Here is a 27745-nt window from a genome sequence, read left to right on the forward strand (position 1 = left end):
AGATAATTTAAATATTAGCCAAGTACACAGCTTGCAAATAAATAGGTTTGTGTGTGCCTCGGTAGACTGCTCTTCATAATCTAGTTGGTATGGTATTGCTAGGTGGCACTGTTTATTAGAAAAGCGATTTTATAAGAACGCCCACATTGCTGTTAGTCGAATAAAACATCCCTTTAGATAGCGTTTTTACTCTTTAAACGAAGCGCCTATGTTCTGTTGATGCATTCGGTTTTATCAGATGAATTTTCTAAAATGTTCGAGCATATAGCCTATTCTGATGTGCTCTAGATTCAGCTACCTTTCTTTTGATTAATCATGAAAAATACTGAAACCAGTCAAAAGCAAGCGTGATTTCCACACGTTTTAATAATTTAATGTATGGGTGAAAAAAAACTGATACAAAGGATCAGAATGCAGTGTCGACAGACATCATATGATGTCACGACGCATTAGTAAATTAGAGCCTGTGTAACAGCAATGTTACATCATGGCTGTAATTTTACATTTATATTGTTTGATTTGTTTCCCATCGAATACGAATACGAAAAGTCTTGTCTGAAAACAGGGGACGACAATAAAATAACCTTTGCATGTCGGTGGCTCGCGCTTGCACTAGAGCGGGTAACACCAGTCCCCTGAGTTTTTATGCCCTGCACAGCTCCCTCTCGCGCGCGCTCTGATCAGCAACGGCACTGAGTAAAGTGAGACCTTGCGCTGAAGCACTTCGGCATCCGCATCAGCAGCAACAGCAGCATCAGCGTCATTCTTGGAAGATACGGCCTCGATAAAAAAAATCGGCAAGGAGCTTCACTGCCAAATAGCGGTTTTGCTGTTTTGTTCGCTGTTCAATAATAGCCATTCGTTGCTCTCTGTTTCTCCAATACATCAAAAAGAACGGGGCGCTGGCAGGAATGAACAATATTTGTTCTGGTTTTCGTTTGATGGGAATACAATCGGATGGTGGATTTGCACCTATAACAACCGCCTCCCCAAGTGGCTGACTTTTTTTAAATCATCGTCGAGATAGTCTTTCAAAATTTATCTGCGGATCCCTCGTTGACTTTGGATTGTAATGTACTGCTGTGACTGTGCTGGTACGCTCTGGGGGGTGAAACGATGGATTGAGTTTGAGGGACATTAGCACGCAGTGTTCTGTGGATCAAAAAACCGGGAGAAAGCAGCTCAATCGCATAACTACATCTGTGACACAACCTCCTTCTTCAATACATCGGTGTTATTTTCTTAATTCTGGAGGGTGCCCGTGGAAAACCGTAGGGACGCGCCATTGAACGAAAACACTGGTACCTGCATAGAAAGACGCTGCGATTGATCTTTCGCGGACCTGCCGCTTTATCTTTCATATACTTTGTATACAATTTCCTTGGACCGGCTGTCCATCTGAAACAAACGATTTGCCATGCCAGGGCAGTGAAAGGGTGGATCTATTTCCTTGTCCTGTACTGATAGCATGGCTCCATCTCAGTGGAAATGCAGATCGGAGATGCTCGTGGTGTCGGGATGTCTGCTCTTGTTTATCTGGGGATTTCAACCTGTGTTGTCAAGGGGATGCAATTACAACGCCGGGCACAACCTGGACAACGCCTGGTATTCGAAAGACGGCGAAGATTTGCCCATTATGGTCCTGATGCCCATGAATGAATCAGCGCTTATGAGCAGCATCAGTCAAGGGATCGACCCCGCAGTCAACCTTGCCATTCAACACATACGAGAATCCAGGCTCTACCCCTTCTCCTTGATCCCAAAAATCTACGACACTGAGGTAACTCGCTAAGTCCCCGCTCATTAACGCGCCACCACTATGGTTTGTGGTCATGTCAACGTGACGTACAGAGTGCAGGAATGGTGTGCGTGTTTGAGCGCATCGCCCGCGGTGCAAGTACAGCGGCATTCATGTGGAAACCTCGGTCTTACGTAGTTAGCACAACGTTATTTAACTTCGTTATATACTTTGGCCAAGAATAACACACAAAGCCAGTAATGGTATCTTTTTGGAAATTATTTCAGCTGCATGGACCTTGACACCCCCGTTTTCGCAGAGTAGCTTTCAATTAGGCGACGCAGAATGTACACCGTAGCAATCTATGACATTATTAGGGACTTGCTGAGAAAGTGAGTGTCCTATCAGTTACTGTAAGCTGACTTCACGGCCAGTAGGCTACTACGGCCGTTGTCTACTGTTTGTAATTTAACCCACTGTATGCAGGTCCTTCTAAAAATCTGGAGTTATAGTATGTCATTTTCATAGCCTATAATCTGTAGCCTATGTCAGTTGCATATTGCCTGCATTATTGTTGTTGAAAGCTACATTCCTGTGGTGCAGGAGGGCGCAATCGAATAGCCAGTTTTATCGGGTTAATTTATCCATATCCATTAAGCGGATAAATCTTCTAAAGCAAGTTTTAAATTAGATGCTGATGGTGTGTCACAGCAACGTATTATACAGCCTATATCATGTCTCATAGATCTTTACGGTCTACCGAATTTTAATCATTATTGCCCTGCTAATGGCATGGTTCGAGAGATACATAAAAAAGACTGTTTTCGAAACAGACAAATAATATATGTCAGTCACGATTCTCCTTGGCTATTTCGTAACACGAAGGATGTTGGTTTTCTGTATACCTGAAGATGGCAGTAATTTGTTGTCATAGGATTTGGCTGACCAGCAAGTGATGTGAAGGGCACCGCAATAAGGGTTCGACAGTGTATGTCGTTCTGTAAATTCTTCAGCATTAGTAAGGATAACTGTGACTGGCTGTGGGTCTTTAAACTTCCTGAACCCTGATTCATTTTTCACCACAGCAAAATGATCACGGACAGAATTCCGTCCTTCTGTGAGCTAATTGTATGTTTTCTTCTTCTTAGAAAATGGCAATATTTGGATTTTGAATTATAATTCCCACATCATTATTTTGCCTGTTGGCTACATATTTTCACTGTGTAGCCTAATACTGTTAACTGTGTAACTAAGTGAAGTAGCTACATTTAATTAAATGTAAATGCCATAATGACTTCAAAATTAAATTGTCTTTGTTGGTCTGGTTCGATACACCATATAGGGCTACTGTTGCGGAAAGAAAACAGCGTCACCTGTTTGTTTCGTAAACATCACATTTCGTCGCAGAAAAAAAAAAAAAGCTAAACGAAAAATTTCATTCATTTTGGTTATTTTAGTTCAGAGCGCAAATATGGAGATGCACTACTTCAATCGGTGCTGAATATCACACAATATGTGCGTTTGTTAAGTTTCATAGTTTCTGATCGCTGTTGCGTAATACATTCATTTTGTAGGCCTACATGTGATGCACGTCGGTCTATTCGAATTTATGCTAGCATTTCTACATCGTGTTCTGGTTTCCGTTACTATATAGACGTTTATCCCAGGCGTTACTTGGTAACACAAACGCAATCCTCGTGCACGTTAATATCTGGGGATTAAGTCGTATACAGTTTAAAACGTCTAAAAACGTGAGGGACGAGATAATTGATTTGGAGTCAAAATGTTACATTCAGGTCACCATATCACCACTATATTCGTCCAAGTCTTGACCAACTGATACACAAATGATATATAATACGCGCGTTAACAAATATCCTTTGCTGTAGCGGCCTTGATACGATATCAACTAGTTATCGTGCTGCAGCATCGCTATGTGGCATTCACACATGAACTGAATATTTGGCACTGAATGAATTAGGCCTACCCCACAGTGTACATGATATTGCAGTTAAGCGATAATGTTATGTCAGTATTTGCAATACAAACTTTAATGTGGCAAAATTGAAATCACACACGCTTCACCAATATCAGAATGGGAGCTCCATAGCTCATTTGAAAAAATAAACGTCTTTGGTGCCCTGGTAACTTTCCTGATAGCAGTGGGCAAATAAACTGAACATTGCCAACGGGTTAAATGTCAACTTTCTGTGGCTAAATTATTTGTAATTTAATAACTTAAATAGGCTACAGCTACCATCTTTACACAAACTCAGAGGACTAATTTGACAAATAATTATATGCACATTTACTCAACCTGTTCACTTGGTTGTTTTTACTTTCTCCAGAAGCTAAAATGTCATCTTAATAGACTTTTTAAAACATTCCTTCATTCAGTTGTTTTAATCTGTTTATTTAGGATATATAAGGCCTGTAATCAAGAATTTAGCATGTTTAAGTTATTAAACGAGAAAGACATTAAGCAATTAAAAATAAAAATTGATTTTAAGAGTTGTGTGTTGAACTGCTTTTTCACTCTGAAAGTAGGACTAAGTCTACTGAAATTGCAATAAATACATTTTTGAGGTGAAATATGTGGCTACGCTCCACGGATTACTGTTTTGTAACTGTAATTTAATTTGTTGCTTGATGAATGTGCGTTCTTGGTGGCTACACATTCATCAGTTAACAAATTATAGCAAATATAGCAATAATAGTGGAGCTGAACTTGACTAAGAACAAAAGCATAAGACTTTATGAGAAATAAATGTTAATTAAGAGATAAAATGAATCATGTACCATAATCAAACAAGACTACAGTACTGAAATTGTCTGTACAACACATTGCTTCTCAAATATAGCATTTATTTTGTGGCAGAACATGCATTAATATTCCCATTGGCTACACGAAGTAACATTTTTGAGACATTAAGACAGTTTTGACTAAATACACTTCCCCACACTTATATATATTCACTTGTTTTTCTAACTAACTCTAAAATGTTGACAGGGGGTACTCCTGTCCTGTCATAAAAGCAGATGAAATGCTAACGGGTTTCTCTGTTTGGGGTTTATTTTTAAGTACTCCTCTTCTAAAACGACCACACTAATTGTTTTAGTATATTGAAGATTATCAATGTAACTGATAGCGGATTCAATGTTTAACGTATCACATAGATAAACATATTTCTATTTTTTTTTTTGCCCCTAAATGAATAGCATGATCATTAAAGGACATATGGATACAATACGATTTAACAATTTTAACGGGATTGCATTTGAATCATGAGGAAAATTTTAAATACAAACAAATGAATTGTTGAACGAATGGAAAATATTTGTTTGTAATGTTACTTAAACATATTGGGTCCCTAATACTAAAACGTAGACAGCAGTAGATGCACAATGTAAATGAACATTATGATGATGACAGATTAATTTTGATGATGATAAATAATTTATACAGAATTTACATTTTGTTAAGTGTAAACATTCAGTACTTGCAAGCAGTTTCTCACGGATGAAATGGATCAATGTGACATTAAAGGATTATTCCAATTAGCTTCCTTGGTCTTATAACAAAAACGATGAGTCCTCTGGTCAGGGATGACCTCTCCCAAAATCAATTCACATACGAGATACATGCCTCTCCTCAGTTCCGGGCCTTCCCCCGAGCTACTCTCCCTGTCATTTAGTCAATTAGCGCTGTTGGGACTGACGGGAGCCCCAGCGTGCATCCGTGTCCGAGCGCACGGTAGCTGAGCAGGCACGGGTGCGAACCTGCTGGGTTACTTAAAAAGTTACCTCCGCCTCACACACGGTAAACAATGCGCGGCGGTGGGGACGTGCGTGCCGGGATTTACCGCGGCAGATGTAAGTAATCAGCCCGAAGCGGCTCTTTATCCCTTTATCCCTCTCAGTGGATTCCCCCGGAGGGAAAGGCCTCCCCCCAACCCCCTGCACCCCCCCCCCCCTCCCCCCTTCGTGAGATGGGCTGGGTGTGACCAGATCAGGCGTGGGAAGATGCCTGGAGGGGGCAGCGTGGTCCAGAAGAGAGCGTGCCTGTGTGGTTGAGAGATGTGGGGGGTCTCTCTGTCTCTCTCTCTCTCTCTCTCTCTCTCTCTCGAGTCGGGCGGGTTACTGGAGCGATGGAGGGCAGGATGCTGGCCCGTGAAGGTGATGCTGGAGGCCGTCTGTTTGTGCCACGTCCGCTGGGTTCCCTTCGGGTACTCCCTTGGTGGCAGTTCTGGCTGCAGAAACCTCACCGCTGATGTCCTGCTTGTTGTCCAGTTAAATCTGCGCCCCCTGACTGAGCAACTTTGAGGTCTCTGAGACCAAATTTTACCTGGAAGGCATTCAGGTTTCCCATTTCCTGTTTCTTTGACTTCCGTGTGTTGTGAAAGGCTGTTTTTCAGTTTGCTCAATGGAAAGACCAGAGATTAAGCATTGGGGCATGTCTAGAGTGTCCATGTGATTTGATTCAAACTGTCCTGAAATTGAGAACCAAGCTTCACTGGGCTCCTCATTGATATTGTAATGATCCACACATACAGGGCTCAGTATGGATGGCTTCCATTTTCAGGTTGGGGGACAGAAAACGCACAGTCCTGTTCCTTTCATTATAAATAGATATGCCACATGTTTTGACATGGTCAATAAAATGCTGAGGGCGGCTGCCAAAATGTGTGTCTGTTCCATGATTATGTATTTATAAAAAAGAAAATACTGAAATATTGTAGCGAGTACACTACTGGAAGTCAAGTTGTGGGCATTATCATGTCAGCCTACATGTTGTGTATCACTTGACAAAGTGAGGGGCACATAGTCAGAGGTGACGATTGTTGTGAGGGTTGCTTAACACTGGGTGTCATGTCCTCAGTACCCTACATGTTGAATGAGAGGCATCATCTTGTAAAGCTAATAAATGCGCTTCTACACAAAGGAGAGGGCCTAATATATATGGTGATATATTTGGACACTGGGTTGATGAACAACAGGAACATGTCTAGTACCTCTGTTAGATGAAAGTAGCACATCTCAGTAATTTGTGCTCTGACAGAAACAAACCTCTGGGAATTGCTGCTCTGAAGTAGTTTTTTATTTGCTGCCCAACTGGGGGCAGTTTGAACAGTCTGAATTGTCCACCCTGCCAATTCAGAAGAACTGGGGCATCTTCTGAAACATATGCTGCCCAACAGCTGCTACGTTTTCCAACGCAGACCTTAGCTAAGCTAGCACAGAGTGGCGTCAGAGGAAGACCTTTCATCTGAGGCTTTTACATGCGGAGATGAAACACAGACCAGCATACACTGCAGTCCTCTAGGGTCTGAAAAAACACATGTGGAGGTCCATGTCCACAGTACATATGAAGTACATAAAGGTTAAAAAAGAAAGAAGGACAGCCAAAATGCTCTTGCCAAGGATGCAAAAAGTCAATTAGAAAAAAGTTGAAATGGAAAAAATTCAAGATAATAAATTGAATAGATAATAAAAATAATAAAAATAAAGAAGCATATGATAATGGGTTTATTGCACAGCCCTAAATAACCACTTTGTTGCAAGATTTACCAGGGAGATTATCCTTACTCTATTCTATGTACTCTACTCAGGAGTTTAAATTATTCTAACAGTATTGATTTCTCACTGCACATCTTGCAGTATATTGAGATAAGGGATGAAGAAGTACAAAAATGTGTATTAAAAAAACCTTAGCATTAGGTACCACCAGCATACATTTGTACCAAAATAATAGATAATTAATAAACTGACAGGTATTTTCATGCAATATCTTAAACTGGACAATGCTGATTCATGGAACTACAAATGATGAGATAACATAATGCAAGATAAGATAAGATAGCTAACATGCTTTTGATGTGAGAGGACACATGCCTCCTGGACGTCTTTGGTTTGGTGTGAACCAGGCCTATGATATCATATAGGCCTATTTAGACTTCCCAAAGACATTGGATAACTACCACATGAGCCTCATTGTAAAAACTGAATCAGTAGGAATTGGAGGAGTTCATTCAAAGTGGGTTTGAAATTGGTGCGAAATAAAGCACAGGGGGTAAGCGCAGGACACTTTTGTTCAGGCAAGGTCTCATGGGAAGACGGGTCACTAAAGTATCTGCTTTTTCTTATTCGCACAAATGAATTTGATGCTAAAAATTGAACTATTTTTCAGTGCAAAAAATCCGAAAAGATGCATGTGATATGGGGCAAAAAGTTCTGAGGACAAATCAAAGGAGGTTATGTTGATGTTACATGATGTACAATGTCTTTGTCAGACCACAGAGTATTTTGTGCAGGTTGGGGAACCGCACTATATACAGGCTTTTGTAAAAGTACAGAAGCATAGCCGCAAAGCAGAAGCAAAAATAGTTTTTTGGTCTGAAAAACAAAAGGTATGACATTTCATATAATTAATTAATAAATTAATTGGCTGCCCCAAACCTGAATTGGACCTTACTGGAAGTAGCTAAGAGATTGCATTTCCCTGAATTCTGACATACATGTATGGTACAGCATTTTCATTCTGATAGGTGACGTGCATATGCGCAATCCCCGTATGTCAAACTAGAAATAACGAGATTGAGTCATGCAGCTTGTAATGCGCGGCCTCCCACGTGCAGTTAGCGTCGTGCACTGAAATACAATGGCTATAGCCCAATAGCATCTCTTTCTAAGATGCCATTCAGGGCATTGTAAATATGTGTTAAGGAGGACACTTGTTAGCGCTGGATTTATGTGTGGCTCATTCTCTGTGAAATTCTGGGCTGGTTTCTACCCACAGCATAAATAATAGTCATTGATGTGAAATCCATACCATAAACTCATGACTCGCCTCGGCGCCCTATTTTTCTGTAGTGCTGCTCTGAGGGAATTATGAAATAAGACAAGAGTGAGATGTCGCTGATAGAGGAGAGGGGGGATTTCCACCCCTTTATTAGCCCAGAAAAATGATAGGACGTGATTTATTTCTCATGTCCGCTGCCATAATTCAGCGGCACGTATGTGCTCTCGTGGAAAGATGAAATCTGAAGATGGATGTTTGACGCTGAAGCCACACGCAGGCGTGCATTTTGAATCATTTTAAGGCAATATTGAGAAGGTAATTCCCTCAGGCTGTGTTAGGCCACACAATTAAATATACAAGGAAAAATACACATCACACGTAATGATCTGCTACAACATTTTCCACCCTTCCGGAAACGGGAAGCCCTTGAAACAGTGTTAAAAAAAAGAAAGATTAATGGTTCTTCTCCTGAGTATATGATAGTTCTTCGCATTTTTCCCCCCTCCAATATTTTTTGTGTTCACTTTCAGATCGTCTTAGTCTTCTGCTCAAGTTCAATTTCTGGCTCATGATCACTACATATTATTGGAACCATGTGCAAAAAAAGGAACCAAGCGCATTCAAATTGTGTTCCTCTCTCACGCTCAATTTGGAGTGCGCAGAGATGACATCTGTATTTGCTCAACCAACAAAATTATATGTATCTGTATTTGGACAGAAAGCTGCAAACGGGTGCGTCTTAAACAGGAAGCTACATTCACCAGCGAAATTGCAGTTCTACAGCTTTGCAGTTGTCGCCCTTTCAAAGCACCGATCACTGACATATCATTAATCATGAAGTATAATAAAACACCATTTCTTTTTAAGTTGTATTTTTAAAACTACACCAAACTAGATGTTCTAAATGAATTTCCAGGCCGATGAAATGCCGTCACATTATAATAGTCTGAGTGAGCTACTCTAGTGCTTGTTCTACCCACACCAAACACTACAGGTACTGTAGGTGTAGGTAGCTCTGCTGAATCTCCCCCATCTTCAACTATGTCCTCTTTTTTTGTTAACAGTCAGAATAAAATATATCGTACTGTTGCTAGCTGGCTGGCTAGTTTGTCAAGCGATATTCTTGATGCATGTGGATGGTTCAAGACAGGAGTGTAGATAACTGAAAGTGAACAGCAAAACTCTATTAACCTTAGAGTAGCTATCCTCTGCCTCCTGTGTTTTTGGTTGCATTCATTGACTGAAATTGGTCAAAAACATGTCTGTGTAACTAAACCGGCAGAATTTGTGCAGGTTGACTGTTGTGTTCAAGTCGAATGATACAAAATTACGAAAAGTATTTCTAATCTTCAAAAAGCTTTGTAAAGTTGACTTACACAAAATATAATTTTCATTTGAATCATCTGGCTGTCATCCTTTGCTATAAATATCTTTTTATATAAAATTAAAAACTAATAACCAAAAAATCTGGATCTGATGACCATACTGCAGTTGACTCTAATATGGCTTTTTCCTGAATAATATGAAACAATTACAATACACATTTACCCTATTCATTTTTCAATTTTTTAAAATTAAAGTACACTTCAGTTTATTTTAATATTTTATGTTATACATGCCATACATGCCTGGATTAAAGATTAAGGCTAAACATTCCCTGAACATTGTTTTAATAAGTCAACCACACGAAACAATAGATTTGCTCTTATGTATTTGAGTGTCTAGACTGGGCAAGTGACCTACCTCGGTGAACCCGTAAAATTTCTAGATGCAAGCTATGCTGTGTTTACATTTACGTTTAACTGATTAGTGTCTCATTTTTCCGAGCCTATCTGGTTAAAAACAGATGGGCTCGAAACAATGAGACACTCAACAGTCATTGTGACATTAGCTAGCTAGCGGGCGGTTACTGAGGTGGACAGTCTCCACTTTGATAAGGCTATCATTAACCTGCGCTGCTGTCAGTTGGTGCTATGTGCTGTTGCATGGTATGGAGGGGTCATCTTTTTACGACTTTCCTCTTTCAGAGAGTAAGCTACTTAAGCTACTTGGAGCAAAATTCACTCATCCTGCTTCGACCTGTCCTCGGACGCCATCTAGCATCTCAGGAAATCCACCTTGCTATTTCCTGCTAAAAATAATCATACCATTACATCCAACCTTTTTAAAAAGCATCCCTTGTCTGAACGTGTATACGACCTCCCTTGACCCTTGTAGAGGGGACCATTCTAACTGAGCTACGCCAGTGCTTCAAGTGGTAAGTTAGTAGATAAGCTAACTGACAAACTACATGCCCTCTACCAATAAAGTGTGCTGAACACTTTTGTGTTCCACAATTTATGTTTTCTGAATCATAAGCCATGCCTGAACTTGTAAGAGGGCCTCCCTTGCTCAGACTTGTAGGGTGGCCCAAATCATGAACAAAGCCCCAACTTGTAGGTAGGACTCCCTTGCCCAAACCTGTAGGGGGTCCCATTCCAACTGTGCTACGCCAGTGATTAAGTTGTAGGTGTGCAGATAAGTTAATTAAGAAACTACATACCATCTAAAGTGTGCTGAACAGTTTTGTGCTCCATGGCTTATGATTGCTAATGAAAACAAAAGACAATCATCTTTTGTATGCAGCTGGAAAAACTGGAACCGCAGATCAAGCCATTTTGGCTTCAACTCTTTAACTGTAGTTTATCACAACTAATAAGTACTTAACTTACTGACTGTATTATGTACATCATACAAATGTGCAAAACATTGGATAAAAAAGTTGAGGAACATTATGCGTTGTGGGGACCTTTTGCTGGTCCCCACAAGGTCAAGAGGTTGTTTTAGACTTAGGACTTAGGATTAGGGTTGGGGTTACAATTAGGTTAAGGTTAGGGTTAAGGTTAGGTATGTAGTAGTTGAGGTTAGGGTTAGGGAATGAATGTAGTCAATGGGAAGTCCCCACAAGGATAGCAATACGGGACTGTGTGTGTGTGTGTGTGTGAGTGAGTGTGTGTGTTTGAATGTGTGTGTGAGAGAGCCTGAGTGTGCTGATGTGTGTGAGCATGAACATGCTTTGGCTAATTAGGTTTCATATATGTAATATTTACTCTTTGTCCCAATTTTCTTAAATATCCCTGTTAGTTTCCCAAAGGCTATATAAATGTTTGTAAGTTTATACAGAAGTGGAACGGTAATTGGTGACCTTTTACTGTATCATACCAATTGCCTGAAGCAGGGAACACAAACACTGATACTTACGTTTGCCCTCATGCCTCAAGGATGTGACCTAATGTACTAATGTATGATGCTGCTATTTCACAGGGGGGCTTTTTTGGTGGTATCTCTTCTGGTACAGTTAAAAGCAAAGGGCCAGAGCTGTTAAGCAATTATAAGAGTGTCTATTCTTCAGTCCATTAATTAAAGGTTTCTTTTTTTGGTACAAAGAGGGCCTGTTGGTTGATTTATGGGCGATAGGTTAGCCACATCTGAAATTTATATTGCTGTGAACGTTTTTGTGCATCCACGTTGAAAACAATTTCTCAGAGATATCTGAATCGGGTGGGCAAAATAACGGGGGAAAATGGACAACGCAGTCGGCTATTGCTAGTAAAAAGTAGCAAAATCTCGAATGTTGAGCCTGCTATACAGGATTTCAGAATGGATTGCTATAGGAAGAATGCACCAGCTATTGATGCAAACTCAAGCTTGCGGTGATTTTTTTTACATTTTTTTAAGGCGTGTCTGTTTTTTCCTTCAAAGAAGAGACCTCAGACTGTTTCCTGTTCTTCCACTCACTGCACCAGACACAGTGCTCTTCATTAGTGCTTTGAGCAGAGAGCACTTACTCAACTGGACCAGCAGTGCTTTCCCAACTGCATTACCAATGAGCTGCCCAGGCATATGCCTGAGTAAAAGTGGTGTGTGTTGCCTCATCATGGATGGTGGCGCACTTGAGAGGGAATGCAGAAGATCCTATTGTGTAGTGGAAGGACCTACCGAAGTGACAATGGTGCCAAGATATGTCTAGATACAACTGAGAGACAATTTCAGAACCCAAAGGAAGAATTCACCACCGAGTGAAATGTCTTGTTTCTCTCGAATACCGCGTGAAGTCCCATTCAAAGCTCATATTGTCTCAGTCATTCAATCTGGAGCAGAACAGTTACTGGAACATTATACAACAGAACTAGGAACATTAACTTAGGAAATACTATCTGATTTGTTTGAGAAAATTGGTAGCATATGAGAAGTGCCATTCAACAATAAGAGAAGAGAAGTGCATAATCTGAAATGGCAATCTGGGGAAAAATATGAACAGAAATTGTGAAGAACATTGTACAGAAGCCAGAGTTTGGCACTCACAATTTGGCACTCTTCATAGTTTCACACAGAAACAACTGTAATGAACACAGACTCTCACTCCTAACAAACATTAACTATACTATCTAGCCTCATATAAAGACTATGAAGACACAGAATTCAGATACTAGTTCACACAACCACATGAAGTTCCAAACTTATTTTACATTTTTTCTTTTCCTCTTCTTCAGCTATTTCCTTCTCTTCCTCGCCAACTAATAACCAAAAGATTAATACTGCTTGTACTGTACAGACACATTTTAATGAAGGCAACCTCCCCCCTTTCCCACAGGCTACATCTCTGTTCTCAGGTGCTGAATTTAACATAATTTTAATTTTAAATAGGAAGTAGGCTAAATTATAATATTATATTCTGTAGTCTGAATTACTTGCAGGGCCAAGTTAGTTGAACAAATTGTATGGGAAATATGGGCAGTATTGCTTTGGGATATGGCTTGTGTAGTTTCAGTTTTTGTTTCAGAAACATATTGGTGGATGTTTAGTTGTAACTTGCCATCACTGCCCCCACGCATGACATCAGATTCTGTGGCAAAATATTACATGGTAATAATATCATAGTCATGCTGTGTCAATGTGATCATGGCAATACACCCAAAACTATTGTTATTTATTTGGAAATAAAAACTACAGATTTGGATCCAGAAATCACAAAAAAGTTTTATATGTTTAAATTTGAATTCAGATAAAATGTCAGAAACACCCGCATTCTATTTCTTGATTTGACATGGTGCACTATTTTCAGTTTCCAAAACGATTTTACAAAAGGGTTTATCAATAGCAAAATAAAATAAAAAAAGAGAGAGACAGAAGAAAGAGGAGACATTACTCTCATTTTGAACTCAAAGGACAGGAGAAACAAAACAGATTTTAATGCCTACCTATTCGGATGTTCTGTTATCTGAGTTGTTTTAATTTTTTAAGAAAACAGCTTTGTTTGTAATACTCATTTTATGCCGAGTTTTGGAGAAATGAATGTCACAATGAAAACATGTGTTATGTATTATAGCTTGGGCTTATGCAGATATAGGTTCCATTTTTGTTTCTTGGCTTATTTATTAAGTCTACAGTGGTGATGTCATTTGCCGTGTCCAAGATGAGCCCGAGAGCTCTCCTTCGTGCCCTGTATGTTCCACCAATATCAAATGAAATGCAAACATGTTTTCATGATGCGTACTTTGACCACAGCTAGTCTCTCAATCCTCTCTTTTATTTGCATTGCTTCTTTTGCCATCCATGAAATATCAGGTGACTGGATGCAGCAGCCAGTTAGTCTGATATTTAAAGACTGTGTCATGTGCAGGCCATAGTTTCCAACAGAGCACAGGTCCACAACAGTCCTTTGGTGGAGGCATTACATTGATAATATATGAGAATTTGGCATATTTGGTTTGCCACAGGAAAGGGTTTTAATTCTTTAATGCAATCAAGCCATCTTCGTTGTGTATATATGTAATAAATTATTTGTTTACTAGTTAATATTTTTCATATCTATTTCACATAAATGGCGCCATTTTCTAAATTGTGTCAGACATTTAATAGCTTCTTCTGCCGTCCCAGGGAAAGTTACAGTAACACAGTAAAGTTACAGTAATGTGATATTGCACAGTGACCAACTATAGCACATGCATTGTTTATTTTGACACAGGCTTAACAGCTGCTGAGCGAGAGAGAGTATGTGTCGCCTGCAGTTAAAATAATGATAATAAGTTGCTTTGACAAGCAAATGTGTGTTGCGTTCTGGTTGTGAGATGCTTGCAAGCGCCCGGAGCAGTGAGCTAGACTTTGACGACTGTCTTTGCAGCTGTGCCTGCTTCTAAATGGAGTGGAGCATTATAATAACAGTGATGCTATAACCATGGGTTCCTTCCACCGCAACAGCCATTCTAAGCTGTGTAATGGAGTTCATGTTTTATGGTATAATGTTTCAGTAAGCTTTATAGTTGGAGAAGTTAAAAAAAAAAGTTAGGAAACCGTTATAAATGAAATAAAATGTGTAGTTGCATTTGAACTATGGGACTAGATTCTGTCTGACTTTACAGGCCTTCGGTTGCATCTTTCATCCAGTTCCTGTAAATGAGAGGAACGAATTTCATTTCGAATCCAGCTAGCATAAGCATTACCTCAGTTGTACATTGGCTCTCGACAATCCATTCTGAAAATGAGACATAAAATACAGAAATATTGAATTTTAAGAACTGAGAAACTTAGTACTGCATATCCCTATATATCTGTGAAGTGCAATATTTTCAGCAGCAGGAATTATATATTAATAGGGTGTTGCTTGTAGACATTCTGAAATAGCAGTGACAAGTTTTTGACAAATGGTTATTCAACACGCATGCACACATGCACACACACACACACGCACACACATGCACACACATGCACGCACATCCACACGTGACACCACCCACTTGTATATTTGGCTCAAGCTACGGATAACCCTGATGTAAATAAACCGGAGGGTGACAGCCCTGAACGGCCATGCCTGGTCTCCCCGTTCAGCCATCTAGTTTTTTAACGCTACCCTCCCCCCTGTCGGCCTCTCGTCAGAGCGGCAGCTGACCGCGCTTCCTATTTATCTAGTAGTTTCCGCCAGCCGAAGGACAGGCAGAAAAGAGCGTCTCGTGAGCCGTCCCGTGGAAGCCGTGTTGACGTGGCGTGACTCAGACGGGCTCCCTTACCCCACCGGGGACGGGCTGCACTGCCCATCGCTTATCTGACACCTGCAGCACTGACCAGCGGCCTTCCCGCTGCGGCTGCAGAGGTCCACTCGGCAGCGTGCCCAAATGTACGAGGCGTGCAACATCCTCCTCGCGCTCGTCTGTACCACCTAGCGACCACGCGCTAATGTGCTGTCCGCCCGCCCTCCTCGGTCCACTAATTAAGTCGAATCAAATTGGCTTCCTGGACAGAAGAGAAGCTGTGCAGCTGAAAGGGGGAGTTGGGGGGGGCTCCAAGGGAGATGGCGGTGACAGGGCTGTCTGGGTCACAGCTGGTTCTGAGCAGTCTGTAGGCGAGAGGTCTAGCAGCTCAGACAATTGTGTCTTTTTTTCTGTGACAGTGGAAGGGCAACCTCATGGTCTCAATAGAAACACTGCAGGAGAGCCTGATTAGAACTGTATGCAGTACTGCAGCCATGAGCACATGCTTGCATTCGCAGGTGTATGCACGGACGACCACAGACATGCATGTAGGGTTTATGGGCGGTTTTGAAAGGTGAGTAACAGGGATGTTGCGGAACAGCATAATTGAGGATGCCTTTTTCTCAAAAAAGGACAGTTCGACTTTCATATGCATTGTTAATTTCGGTAATGTAGTGGCCGTTTGACAATCTTGACTTAAATTTCCTCTTGATAGCAAAAGCTCTGTGACTAACTTCAGCTGCAACATGGTGATCAATTAGTGTGCCTGGATGTCAGTATTTCTTTTGAAAAAGCCTCTTGGATTGTTGGCAAAAAATAACTTTGCTATGAAAATTTATTCCAGAGCAACCCCTGAAACTCTCCTAGAGATACAAGTGTAACCGTTTTAAATAAAAACAATTTCTTTAATTTCAGTGAGCCTATGGTTATGTAGATAAAGTAGCACTTGTACAGCATGTACTGAGGTTTATGCATAAAAAAGCTGAACTTGCATTTAATCATGAGTGAACATTTATGGACATTGAGTCCTTTGCCAATTTATAATCTTGTTTTTAGTGTACCCCTGTGCAAAATAATCCTATGCTTGGTTGGATGTCTGAGAAATTCAATCTGGCACATTTGTGGCAGTCTAACATGAGAAGAATAGAGGTATTTAGTGGAGTGCAGTTCCATAATAACATCATTTGCTCAGGAGAATCAGGGGAATTTCTGTAGAACCATGATTAGTTTTATACACAGGGGATCTTTAAAAACGGGCCGGATATATTCTCTGGTGATGAGGCAGGATTCAAGATGTGCCGGTTTAACAGTCGCCGTTAGTTCCACTGTCCGCTGGACTGTAATTACGCGTGTGTGTCAACAGCTGACATGTTTAAGCCACATATAAATGCTAGTCAACACACTGGTCTCTTTCCACACGCGGTTATTTGGTTCACCTTGGAGGCTCAGGCTGGTACAGCGATGTTTCACGATGGAAGGCTGAATCTCGTTTCAAAAGGAAATTGATCATTTCCAGAGTGTGCGTGTGTTTCATATGTAAATGGATTCTAACGTAAACAGAGCTGTAATTTGTATGTGTAGAGTGAGGTCGACAGTATACCAGCTTCATTTTTGGCTCACGCAAAAAAAAAAAAGTCCAGGAAGTGTAGTTCGTGGGTGCCGCCATGTTGTACAAATTGGAGCCAGAGATTGCACAGTAGGGACTTGAACTCCAGTCATCCACTAGGTGTGCGGGATACAGTGACTTGGTAGTGATGCAAACTGTCCCCAATTCGTCCACAAAATATTACCGGCTTGTCCAAATAACACAATAACTTAACAAATCTGCATATGGGGAGACATTAGACAAAGAAAAAAACACCTATTGCAGCTACTTTTTCTTGTGGAAAGAAGTTATTGACTTCGTATTTTGACCGTATTATTGCCATTGAAAAACGGGTGGCTGAAACACTTATACTGGAGCCAACCGCAGTGGTGCCATTGAGCGACATCTCTCAACACGACAAAGAAGTGAGCTTCAAAAAGGCAGCTTTTCTGGACATTGGTACAGCATCCATATGTCCATGCTCTACAGCAGTTACAGTCTGCAGGTACTGGTTTTCCATGTTATCGAAGTGAAATGGTACGACGAAGCTGTGCTGGGGAGCCATTCGGGGTCTGACTAGTGCCTTAATCTTGGCCTTAATCTTCTCTCGGTAGGGGAAGGAGATTAAAGCCATGCATTGCCTATGGAAATGTCAGGGCCAGGGTTCAGGCTGTTACAAATGTACATGCCCGAGACTGGGCAGCAGTGTGTCCCAGAGCTATTATCCTAGTCCCTGGCCCAGCCCTCCTGAATGACAGACAGAAATGCACAAGTGCTGTTTTCCAGATTTTTGACCTCATGTGGTTGGCCTTGAAATCCCAACGCTTATTGGCAGTCACACTATCCACAAGGCCATATAAGCAATGTCAGAGTCAATTATAAAATCTAACAAGAATATCCAAATGAATATTATTAATGCTGGAGGCAATGCCATCAGGCGTTTAGACTTTAAAATTATAATTACTCTGACACTTTATTACAATGCAGTACCCTTCTCCTTCCCATGGCTTCTCCTAAATATTAGGCCTTGAAATTACTGCGTTTCTGAATTTAAAAAAAAATAGAATCTAATACAGGCAGTTTGTGACATTTTCATCACAAAGCCCCCAGACAATACGCAGCAGGTGCTGGTACCCAAGGTTTGAATCTGCCTTTCTGTCCTCTGGCATACTAGTCAACAATTGAATGACCGACACTTTGAAACAAATTGGTCAATCAAGCACTATGGAAACTAATTTGGCACATATAATGAAATAAAATTCATCCTTTGCAATTGTGTGATGAAGGTAATAGAGACTTTGGAGTGGGAATGAATAATTGTGGACATATGTAGTTATAATAATGTATTTTCTGCATAGAAGCGCTAAGTGCTATCCTTACTTAACAACCACAGGACTCTTGCTCAGCCCAGACTTTAATGTCCAGCCATCCCTGGTGCGTCTATGAAGAAACATGTTCCTTTACGCAACAGCCATTTTCATAAACTCACCCACTGCATATGGCATTTGCTAACAGCCATTCAAACTCTGAAAATTCTTGCTGCACACCATACTTTGCTGTTCATTTCTGGTTTTATTTTTCTTCTATTATCAATAGATAGTCAAATACGCCGTCCGCGCATGCGGTGTTTGGAATTTACAGCTCTGTGTCCCGTAGGTATTTTGCGACCCAGTGAAAACGCCTCCCTAAATGCGGTCGCGGTGCCCTGACCTAACGGGTCAGCCGCTTACCTCGGTTCACACCGCCTCCCAACCCCCCGTCCCGGAGCCCAAGCCGCTCAGCCGTGAGCGATGGGGGGGATCTGTTAAGCGCTTCTGCATTTAATTTCGCAACCCCGGCGCAGAGAGTCGGCGGCGGCGCTCGTCTGCCTTAATGCCGGGCGGTTCAGGGAAGCGCCGAAGCTAATGTGGCGTGGCCCTGGAACCCTCGTAAACGTGCCAGCGCGCGCGTCTGCGCCTGGACAGCGCTGCCCTGAGCGCAGCCCTGAGCGCGCTCGTAAAACCCACTCGCCGCGTAAAGGCGGGGACGGCCATGAAACGCTCTGGCAGTCCTCGCGCTCGTAGAGGGCACAGAATGACCTGGCTCAGACTCAGGCACAAGTGTAAGGGACATTACTGGGGCACTCAGGAGGGAGTTCCTGTGGCTGCAGAGTCAGGTTTGTGTGAAATAAGTGTCCAATAGTGGAGTGAATTGGTGTGTTACAAAAGCGGTGTGCTACAATTTTTGGAATAGCTTTTGGATTTCAAACCATGTTCCGTGTGACCACATTCTCCTGTAACACTCCATTTCCAAGCTCAATGCAACATGAAATCATCCATGGCTAATTTGGCCATCCGTAATGTTTTGGATAGTGGCCAACCTTTGGTGAACCGCTTAACTCACATGCTCACACGATACTAATTTTTCTGGTCAGACACAAGCATCCTAGATGCCGATTGATTTTCGACATCAGCCTATGGAAATCTTGTGTCCATAGCGTGTGCCTAAAATTTGCTTCTGGCTGTGCACAGTTATATTAAAATACAGTATTTATAACTTTATGGAAACAACATGCTCTTAACACTCTCCTAATCACAATATTGAAAATACCAATGGGTTACTCCAAAGGGGTTAATTTGGAGTTTTTGATTAACCAGTACCTTGCTCTGTGCCCCAAAAACATTTTTAAACTTAGCTTATAATTTTTATTAAGGATTTATTTTTGCCCATTGCCAACATGCATGACAGCAGTAACATTGAAGGCAATGGCCCCTGTTTCATCCTGAATCAGAACGATATAGTATTTTCTCAATAAGTGTGCACCGAATATAGCAAGCACTGTAATTTGATTTATGTAAATTACTTGTGACCTTGTGGTGATTAACCACCAATGAAATGTGTGAATAAGCAGCTCAAAATATGTTTTTGAAGCACCTGTGATGTTATTTTTCAAATAGGGAAAATCATTTTGTGTAGCTCTTCTTCTTCAAAGAAGGTACATTTTTAGACGACAGTTTTCTGCATGATAATGCTTTTTGACAAACAGCCATGAAAGACGGGGCTTGAACCTGTGCACCCCTGATGTGTCAACTGTCTGTGTGCCCAGTTCAAAGCTGTGACAGAGAGATTCTGCTGTTTGAAGCCGTGGGTGGCAAGTCATTTATTGTAACACACACCGGATAGGAAATGTCAGATTAACTGATGGTTTACTTAAATAATTCAGCCCTGTCAATGATGTTCTCAACATCTTGATCCTCTCCCTGGAATGTTTGGGCAGTAAGAAAGCACTCAATCAATATTTTAAGGGAAATGTTCTGTACTTTAAAAAAAATGAGTGATCTAATATCTCAATCTGTTCCCAGCCGGGGTTGTAAATGATTTATTGTGTACACAACTTCTCTCTCATCTAACGCAGAGAAATCAATTTTCTGGAGTTTTAACTTTTCTGAAAAAGATTGGTGCTATTTTCAAATTCCGCATTTCCTCTGTGTACCTATGGGAAATGCCCTGAGGTGCAGATATATACAGAGCTGCAAATCATGGGCATATAGTGCACATAAAGGTACTGTAGATTCAGCTTATCCTTAAAGGTATACTTTATTTTCTGGAGTAAAAAAATATTGTTTCAGGTTTATTGTTTGTTCAATTGATACCTGTACATGTACAAACCGCTCTATAGTTACTGGAAGTGTATAGTTTCACTTTAGACCACACATTAAATACTGATTAACCCGGATCCCACAGAGATGCCAGCAGGTTGTCAGACATTTCTGTGTCTAAAGTATCCTTCATTGGGCCAAAAGATTGTCTTGGCCAATCGAAGAAATGCACTAAAATGAAAAAAAAAAAATTTAATTTGCAGAAAGTGCAAATCTTTATTGCAATCTAACTACTCCTGTCATTTTAAAAGCTGATTTACAACCCAATATAATGACTACAACGAGAAGGTGTTGGGTAATGCGTGGGAGGAGGACAGGATAATGAGGCTTTTGAATATGTCTGGCATTCAAAAAGCCTTTTCTGTTCGTCTTTATGTTCATTTTGTGCATTTTATGATGTCCCTTTAGCATTGCCGCCTCACAGCCAGCCAGAAGGCCTCTGGTTCGAATCCCAGCCAGGGTCTTTCTGTGTGGAGTTTGCATGTTCTCCCTGTGTCCATGTGGGTTTCCTCCCACGGTTCAAAGACATGCAGAGACTTGGCTGTAGGTATGAGCCGTTGGGTGAATGGTGTGTGTGTGCCCTGCGATGGATTGGCAGCCAGTTCAGGGTGTATTCCTGCCTCTCTCCAATGCATGCTGGGATAGGCTCAAGCCCCCCTGCAGCCCTGACCAGGAATAAGCAGGTTAGATAATGGATGGATGTATGGATGATGCCCCTTTCATTTTCTGCCCTGAACAGGATGATATTGCCTTCTGGCTACTCATGCTATGCTTTATATTTAGATGTTTTCTTCGGTTCCTATTTTTTTTTAACTCCCCAATTGGGAATTGTGCTATGCAACTGAAATGTGTGCTCCTCTAATGCTCTCAAGCACAAGTCAAGGACACAGTTTCTAATAGTACACACAGTACAGACAGTGCCACAGAACCGCTAGCATAAAACCGAGCGAGCCACATTCCTCACTGATAGCGACTGACTGTCACATCATCGGGAGTGACTGATGCGGGGCTAACTTAAGGAACACCGGCTGGGTTAAATGCACCCAGCAGTGGACTAATGCAATCCCACTGCTGCGGTCTCATTGGGGGTATCCTGCTGAACACATAGCCCAGAATGAAACCTGCTACATCGAGACTTTAGGGTCCAGCCTGTGCCTCTGGCAGATGCCTTTTTCCGATTGAAACTGATATTGTTTAGTGTTTTAAAAACATTTACTGAGGATGCCTGTGTGGTTGACAAGGGGGAGGCTGAAAACTAAGCTTTTTTTTTTTTTGCCATCTTTCTCCCAATTTCTCCCCAATTTAGTCATGATACCAATTCCCCGTGTGGACCAGCCACAGTCCTAGTCGATGTGCTATCCTCTGTCGGTCTGGGGAGGGTGTAGACTGCCACATGCCTCCTCCGATACATGTGGAGTCGCCAGCCGCTTCTTTTCAGCGGGAGAGCGTAACACATGCGCATGAGGTTCACGCTATCTCCCCCGGATCCCCTCCCCGCTGGACAGGCGCCCCGACCAACCAGTAGGAGTCGCTAATGCAACGATCAGGCCTCATACCCTCACCGGCTTCCCACCCGCGAACACTGCCAATTGTGTTCGTAGGAATGTCTGACCAAGCCGGAAGTACCGCTGCCGGGGATTGAACCGGAAAACTAAGCTTTAAACTGTTAATTGCGCAGAGCCTGTTTTTGAACATGTCAGTTTAAATACGGATCACCCACTTGCATTACTTTAATTGCCTCCAATGTGATTGCATGATCTTTGAGCACTTCGCATGTAATTATAAAAAATATAATTAGATTGCTTTAAAGTTGTTTTGGAACAATAATGATGTAATGTGCCCCGTCTCTGATATAGTCTTTGATGTAGCTGCATATATTTTAAATTTATGTATAAAGATGCAACTACTTTAGAAATGTGATCAACTGCAGGTAGGTCATGCCTGTTTTAACTAAAACGCTCATTAATCATGCAAATAAATAGCAAATGAAAACAAATAGCATGGTTCAGGACAATTAGCAGTTTAAAGACAATCCTAGACTGCATTTACTGTTGAGTGCTACAGATCTCCACAAACTGTGAAAGAAACATGCACCAGTCAAACCTTGAACAGCAGTGCTTGAAACTGAGAGGTCAGCTTTCAGAGCACCGTGAACATATATTTCATTGCAAGCACAGAATTAACAGACTGGCAAATGGAGAGGGCAGCCTGTTCTTTTTACCGTTAAATTGCAGAATCAATTTTAATGCATTTCTTGCATAATGCTGGCAATGATCCTTATTTTAAATCCTCTACCATACATCATTCATATTCTTACAGTCATCGCCATTGGCATCTTATAATTTTAATGATTTAATCTGACTGATTAAATTCTCTAATCCAATAGAACGTTGCTGGTAAGTAAATTCTACTTCATTATCCTTGGATGGATGATAGATTTATATTTCCACCAGAGGAGAAAAAGATGACATTTCAGCATCGATCAGAATGACTCCCCCCAACACAGTACAGTGACAAGTCCTGTTTCCCTCTCACCCCTTTAAATTTAGTTGGACTTTAGTCCAGTTTCCAGGAAAAGCCGATAGAAGGTCACCCCTCTGTCATTGCAGTGCATATTGCCTAATGTCTGAATTTCACTTTGGGTTCCTTTTTTTTGAATAACTGCTCTGTGAGGATGAACTTAAAATTCCTGAGGAGTGCAGTTATTTCATCTCCAGCTGTTGGCTGCCCTACATGACTTGTGGTCTCCAATTACAGCAGGTTGGAGTCCTCTGTGTACCAAGACATGTGGCTTCAAATGCAAAGGGTACACTGAGCAGTGACTGCGGATGTATTTTGTTTGCGTCCTGGTAGAAGTGATTTATAGAGCAGACCCACATCCCCGATTGGCCACATGATATTGCAGGCCATTTGTAGTCCCTTTTTTTCCTCTTAAAGGGATAGTGGATTATGGCTTTAACCTGTGAAGCACATCTGCATCTGTTTCGTAAGCACATACTTTTGACAGCTCATATTTGCATGCTTTTGCATAACAAAAGGACCGTATATTTGGATCAACATCTCATACAGTAAATAGATTTATGAGTATAAGAATCTTCTGAATTCTCTTAATTGTCCTTTATATGACAAATGGAGTATCTGGGAATTCCATCTTCTTGTCTTTATTTATAGATCTCTCGTTTTCAAAAGTGTTTGCCTTCTGTGTTTCCCTCTCCTGATCTGAAGCTAAAATCATCCTTTACATATCCAGATGCTCATTGTAGCACTAATTGCAGTCATCATTAACATATTAGTGAAGCCTCAATAATTAACATAGTCATTAAGCTTAAATAGGACACAGAAAATACTGGTGGAACATTTCTAGGTTAAAAGTTTTGCACTTGCTTTCACCTTTTTTTGCAGAGTAACAGCATGATTTTTTGTGTGATAATATTATGCATCCTGAAAGCACTGTAAGTATGGTAAGGTTAACATCATCGGGTTCTACAAAATATGTTTACATATGCATCATAATGTTTGATACATGAATGCATGACCGTGATCTCGGATTCACTTAATGTCAACTTTCACACAGGAACCTTGTGAATATATCACTGAAGGGTGTGTACACATTGACAAATTTTCTGAAATAAATGTTTTGTGAACTCAATAGTCTAATAAATAACTTACTGGCTTACATATTATAACTGATTAAATGAGAGAATGTGAAATTCCCCCAGATGATTGCTTTCAGATGGATTAATCAGACTTTTACATGGTCTCCTCTAGTTGCTGGCATTCTCATCTGCATAAATATTATTTATGTGTTCGAGCAAAGGGCTCCTCACATTTGTTAATTCTTGCCCACAGGGGAACCATGATGATTTTCTGTGTCCTTTATGGATACGGTCTGTGGCCGTTCTGCTATCAGCCGTATAAATTAGCATGTTCTCAGTCTCTGTGTTTGACGCCAAGCTCTGCGTCAGTGTGGAAACCGTGAAAGGCGACTACGTTTGATGAAGCACAATGTCAGCGAACGTCAGAACATCTTCAAAGCAACAAAAACTCCTGACCGTGTAATAACATTGCCCAGGGAATGAGGGTTTCAATTAGCAGGGTACTCCCCACCTAATCACTCCAGGGCAACTCTTCTGTTCGATTAGGGGCCAGTAGTCTGTGCCAGTGAGTGTACCCCTCCGATACAGTGACTGTGCGGCACAGGTAGTGGTGTGCAAAATGAGAAGAAACAGCATGGGCTTATGACAAACACTGCAGGGCTAAGATGGAACTAAATGAACGATTGGGCATTTCAGAGGGGTAGAAAGAAAGAAAGAGAGGTGATAAAAGTGGTTCAGAAAAGAAACACCAGTCTGATCCTATCCCCCATGAGAAATACCTTCCATGAGGAATGCTACTGTATAGAATCACCAAAGGCCATTCTTTAATATATACCATGGGGATTAGTGTAATACAATATCACTTAAAGACCCAGTCAGTCATTTTGGTTGCTAATCAACAAAAATGATGTGGATGGCAACTAAATACCTCTGTGGATTATGGTACTGGTAGTTTTTAAAGTCTTGCACCGGCGTCTTGGTAACCTGGGCAACAACTTGCCTAGCCTTTCAGACTGTTGCAGTTTGCATAAGGCTACTGTGGCAGTGTCGCATGCATCTGAGGAAGTTAGGCATGGTTTATTTGCCAGAACATTAGCTAACTATTTCTTTCAATATATTATCTGACAAGTGAGCGATGAGTTTGTTTCCATGGTGATGAGTTGTTCAAGGACTCCAAAAACACTCAGTTATCAAAAACAAAGAAGAATGAAACGCAGCAGATGGAAGATGAACAAGGAAGTAGTGTCAATCTGACACATTTCAAATACTTATTTTTCCTTTTGAAGTGCTTTTCATGAGGATCTTTACTATTATTTTATTGGGAGAATAATTACATACTACTGTACCTTATCTTCATCATTTTTCTCATTGTAAACCATCACCATTTTATTAGCAACCAAAATTACTGAGTGGGCCTTTACATTGTTTCCAGTTGCAAAGAATGTTATACCTTCTACTTTTGCTGGAGTGATCTGAATTACAATGTTTGGCTTCGGACAGAAAAGTGTTGCGTTTAGTGTGAAATGTATATTTCACAGCAAACACCGCAAAATGTATGCGGCACCTTGAAATAGACTCTGATTTCACAAACCTGTCAAGTGAAAGATCAATTTGGAGATTCCTGATGAGTCATTTCACAGAAAATATTCCCAGAGCCCTGCCTTTGCCGCCGAACTAAGTGGATCCAGGGTTTTTGGCGCCGTCGCTCTGGAAACACGGCGCCGTGCGTCGCCATCCATCAAATGGTGGGGTGAGAAGGTGTGCGCAGCGTGCGAGAGAGTGATTCACCACGGCTCTGACTTCGGCCCCTGCGGCCTCACCGCCGCAGACGGACTCGGCGTTCCCTGTTCCTGGCGCTCGCCGTTTGAAAGCGCGAAGGCGAATGACACCGCGGCGACCGCTTCGCGCTGACTCGCGTCGGTCCTGTCCCTCGCCTGCTTTCCCCGCTGTCTCGGGGGGGGGGGGGCCTGGGGGTTCGACAAGCCGGCTGAGCGCGGTTGCTGTTTTTTCGCGTGTGCGCTGGTAACGTGAGAGGGTCTGTCAGGGCCTCCCCCCTAAGGTCGCTGAAAATCGACTCTTACCATTACGAGGAGTGGCGGAAAAGCTGATGGGATTCAGAAGCAGATTCAGAAAGGGCAGAATTACAATGAACGTTCGCTAAAAATCCTTGCCGACGGGGAAGCCCGGGAAAGTGAGACGGTCCCTTATGATTACACGCTTTGGCCTGTGAGGAGATGAGGAGGAGAGGAGCTTGACGAAGCTCGTTTCGAACCGTCATTATTATCCACAATACGCAGACCTCATTACGCATTCTGCGAACAGATCTCAGCGGAGGCGCGCACGTTTTACATTGCTCACCTGAACGCTGCAGCCCCCGCCGTATTTTGGATGCGGTCCAAATTAAACGCAACGATACCGATTAATTAAAGCCAGCTTCGTGTCTTGCATTTGTATTTTCCTTGTTTGCCGAGCTCATTTGTAGATGCAGATTGCTTGTCATGGGTTTAGTTCAACAAATTGGGCTCGCACACTTAAGAATACAGAGTGCAAATGCAGAATTCACCCCTCATTATGACTTGCCAAAGAGCATGATGGTCCAGAAATACTTGAGGCAGTGCATTTTACCTTATAAATTCATAATTAAGAATAATGTTGTTGGATAAGCAAGGCCACGATCTGATAACAGGGATTGGGAATGGGGATTGGGGGGGGGGGGGTGGCAATCTGAATACAACATAGCAGTGGATTCAGAACAATATGGAGTTAGGAATCTGTTGGAATGTCTTATAGAATGCTATAATTATGACACAAAGGAGCCAGTGATATCGTTAGTACCTGCTTAATTCATTTATTCATGAATGTAATTGAAATATTAACACCCTTGACAGACATTGGAGACTAAGCTGTGGGCTCAGAATCTCTTCATTTGCACAAATGTAGAATATTTCATTACATATGTCTCTCCAACTTTTTCCCATAACCTTTATGATATTTCTAATTTATGAATTTGCTTCGATGACTGTACTCTCCTGAGAACATTGATATTGGTTAATATTTTAGTGTTGAGTAGACATGACATTTTAAGGTAAATGTTACACTAGGTTTGGGACAAAATAATTAACACCTGCCATCTTGTTGATGTTCATCATATGTTTTTTTGTTCATGTGGGTTTGATTCAGGAATATTGTAAATATATCTGGGCTGAATTTGACATATTATTTTGCCTCCTCAACTCAATGTCCAGAGGGAATATCAGGTGATTCGCTTAGTGGTATGTGGAGAAAAAAGTAGTTTTTTAATACAAAAACTGCAATCAAGGCCAAAATGAATAACTTTCTGTGTGAATGCTAGCAGAAATTGAACTTTAATTACTTAGTGACA

At 41.3% G+C, this 27745-nt stretch overlaps 1 protein-coding gene across 1 annotated transcript in view; it reads left to right on the plus strand.

The window, feature by feature from the left end:
• The first annotated feature begins 577 nt into the window (after positions 1-577).
• gabbr2 (gamma-aminobutyric acid (GABA) B receptor, 2) overlaps positions 578-27745 on the plus strand; it is a 212247-nt gene continuing 185079 nt past the window's right edge. The window contains exon 1 of the mRNA XM_064348313.1: positions 578-1780. Within this exon, the coding sequence (XP_064204383.1) occupies positions 1469-1780 (312 nt within the window). The 5' untranslated portion in view covers positions 578-1468. The remainder of the gene's footprint in view (positions 1781-27745) is intronic.

The sequence above is a fragment of the Anguilla rostrata genome, chromosome 8 (assembly GCF_018555375.3).
Source record: "Anguilla rostrata isolate EN2019 chromosome 8, ASM1855537v3, whole genome shotgun sequence".
Taxonomy (NCBI): domain Eukaryota; kingdom Metazoa; phylum Chordata; class Actinopteri; order Anguilliformes; family Anguillidae; genus Anguilla; species Anguilla rostrata.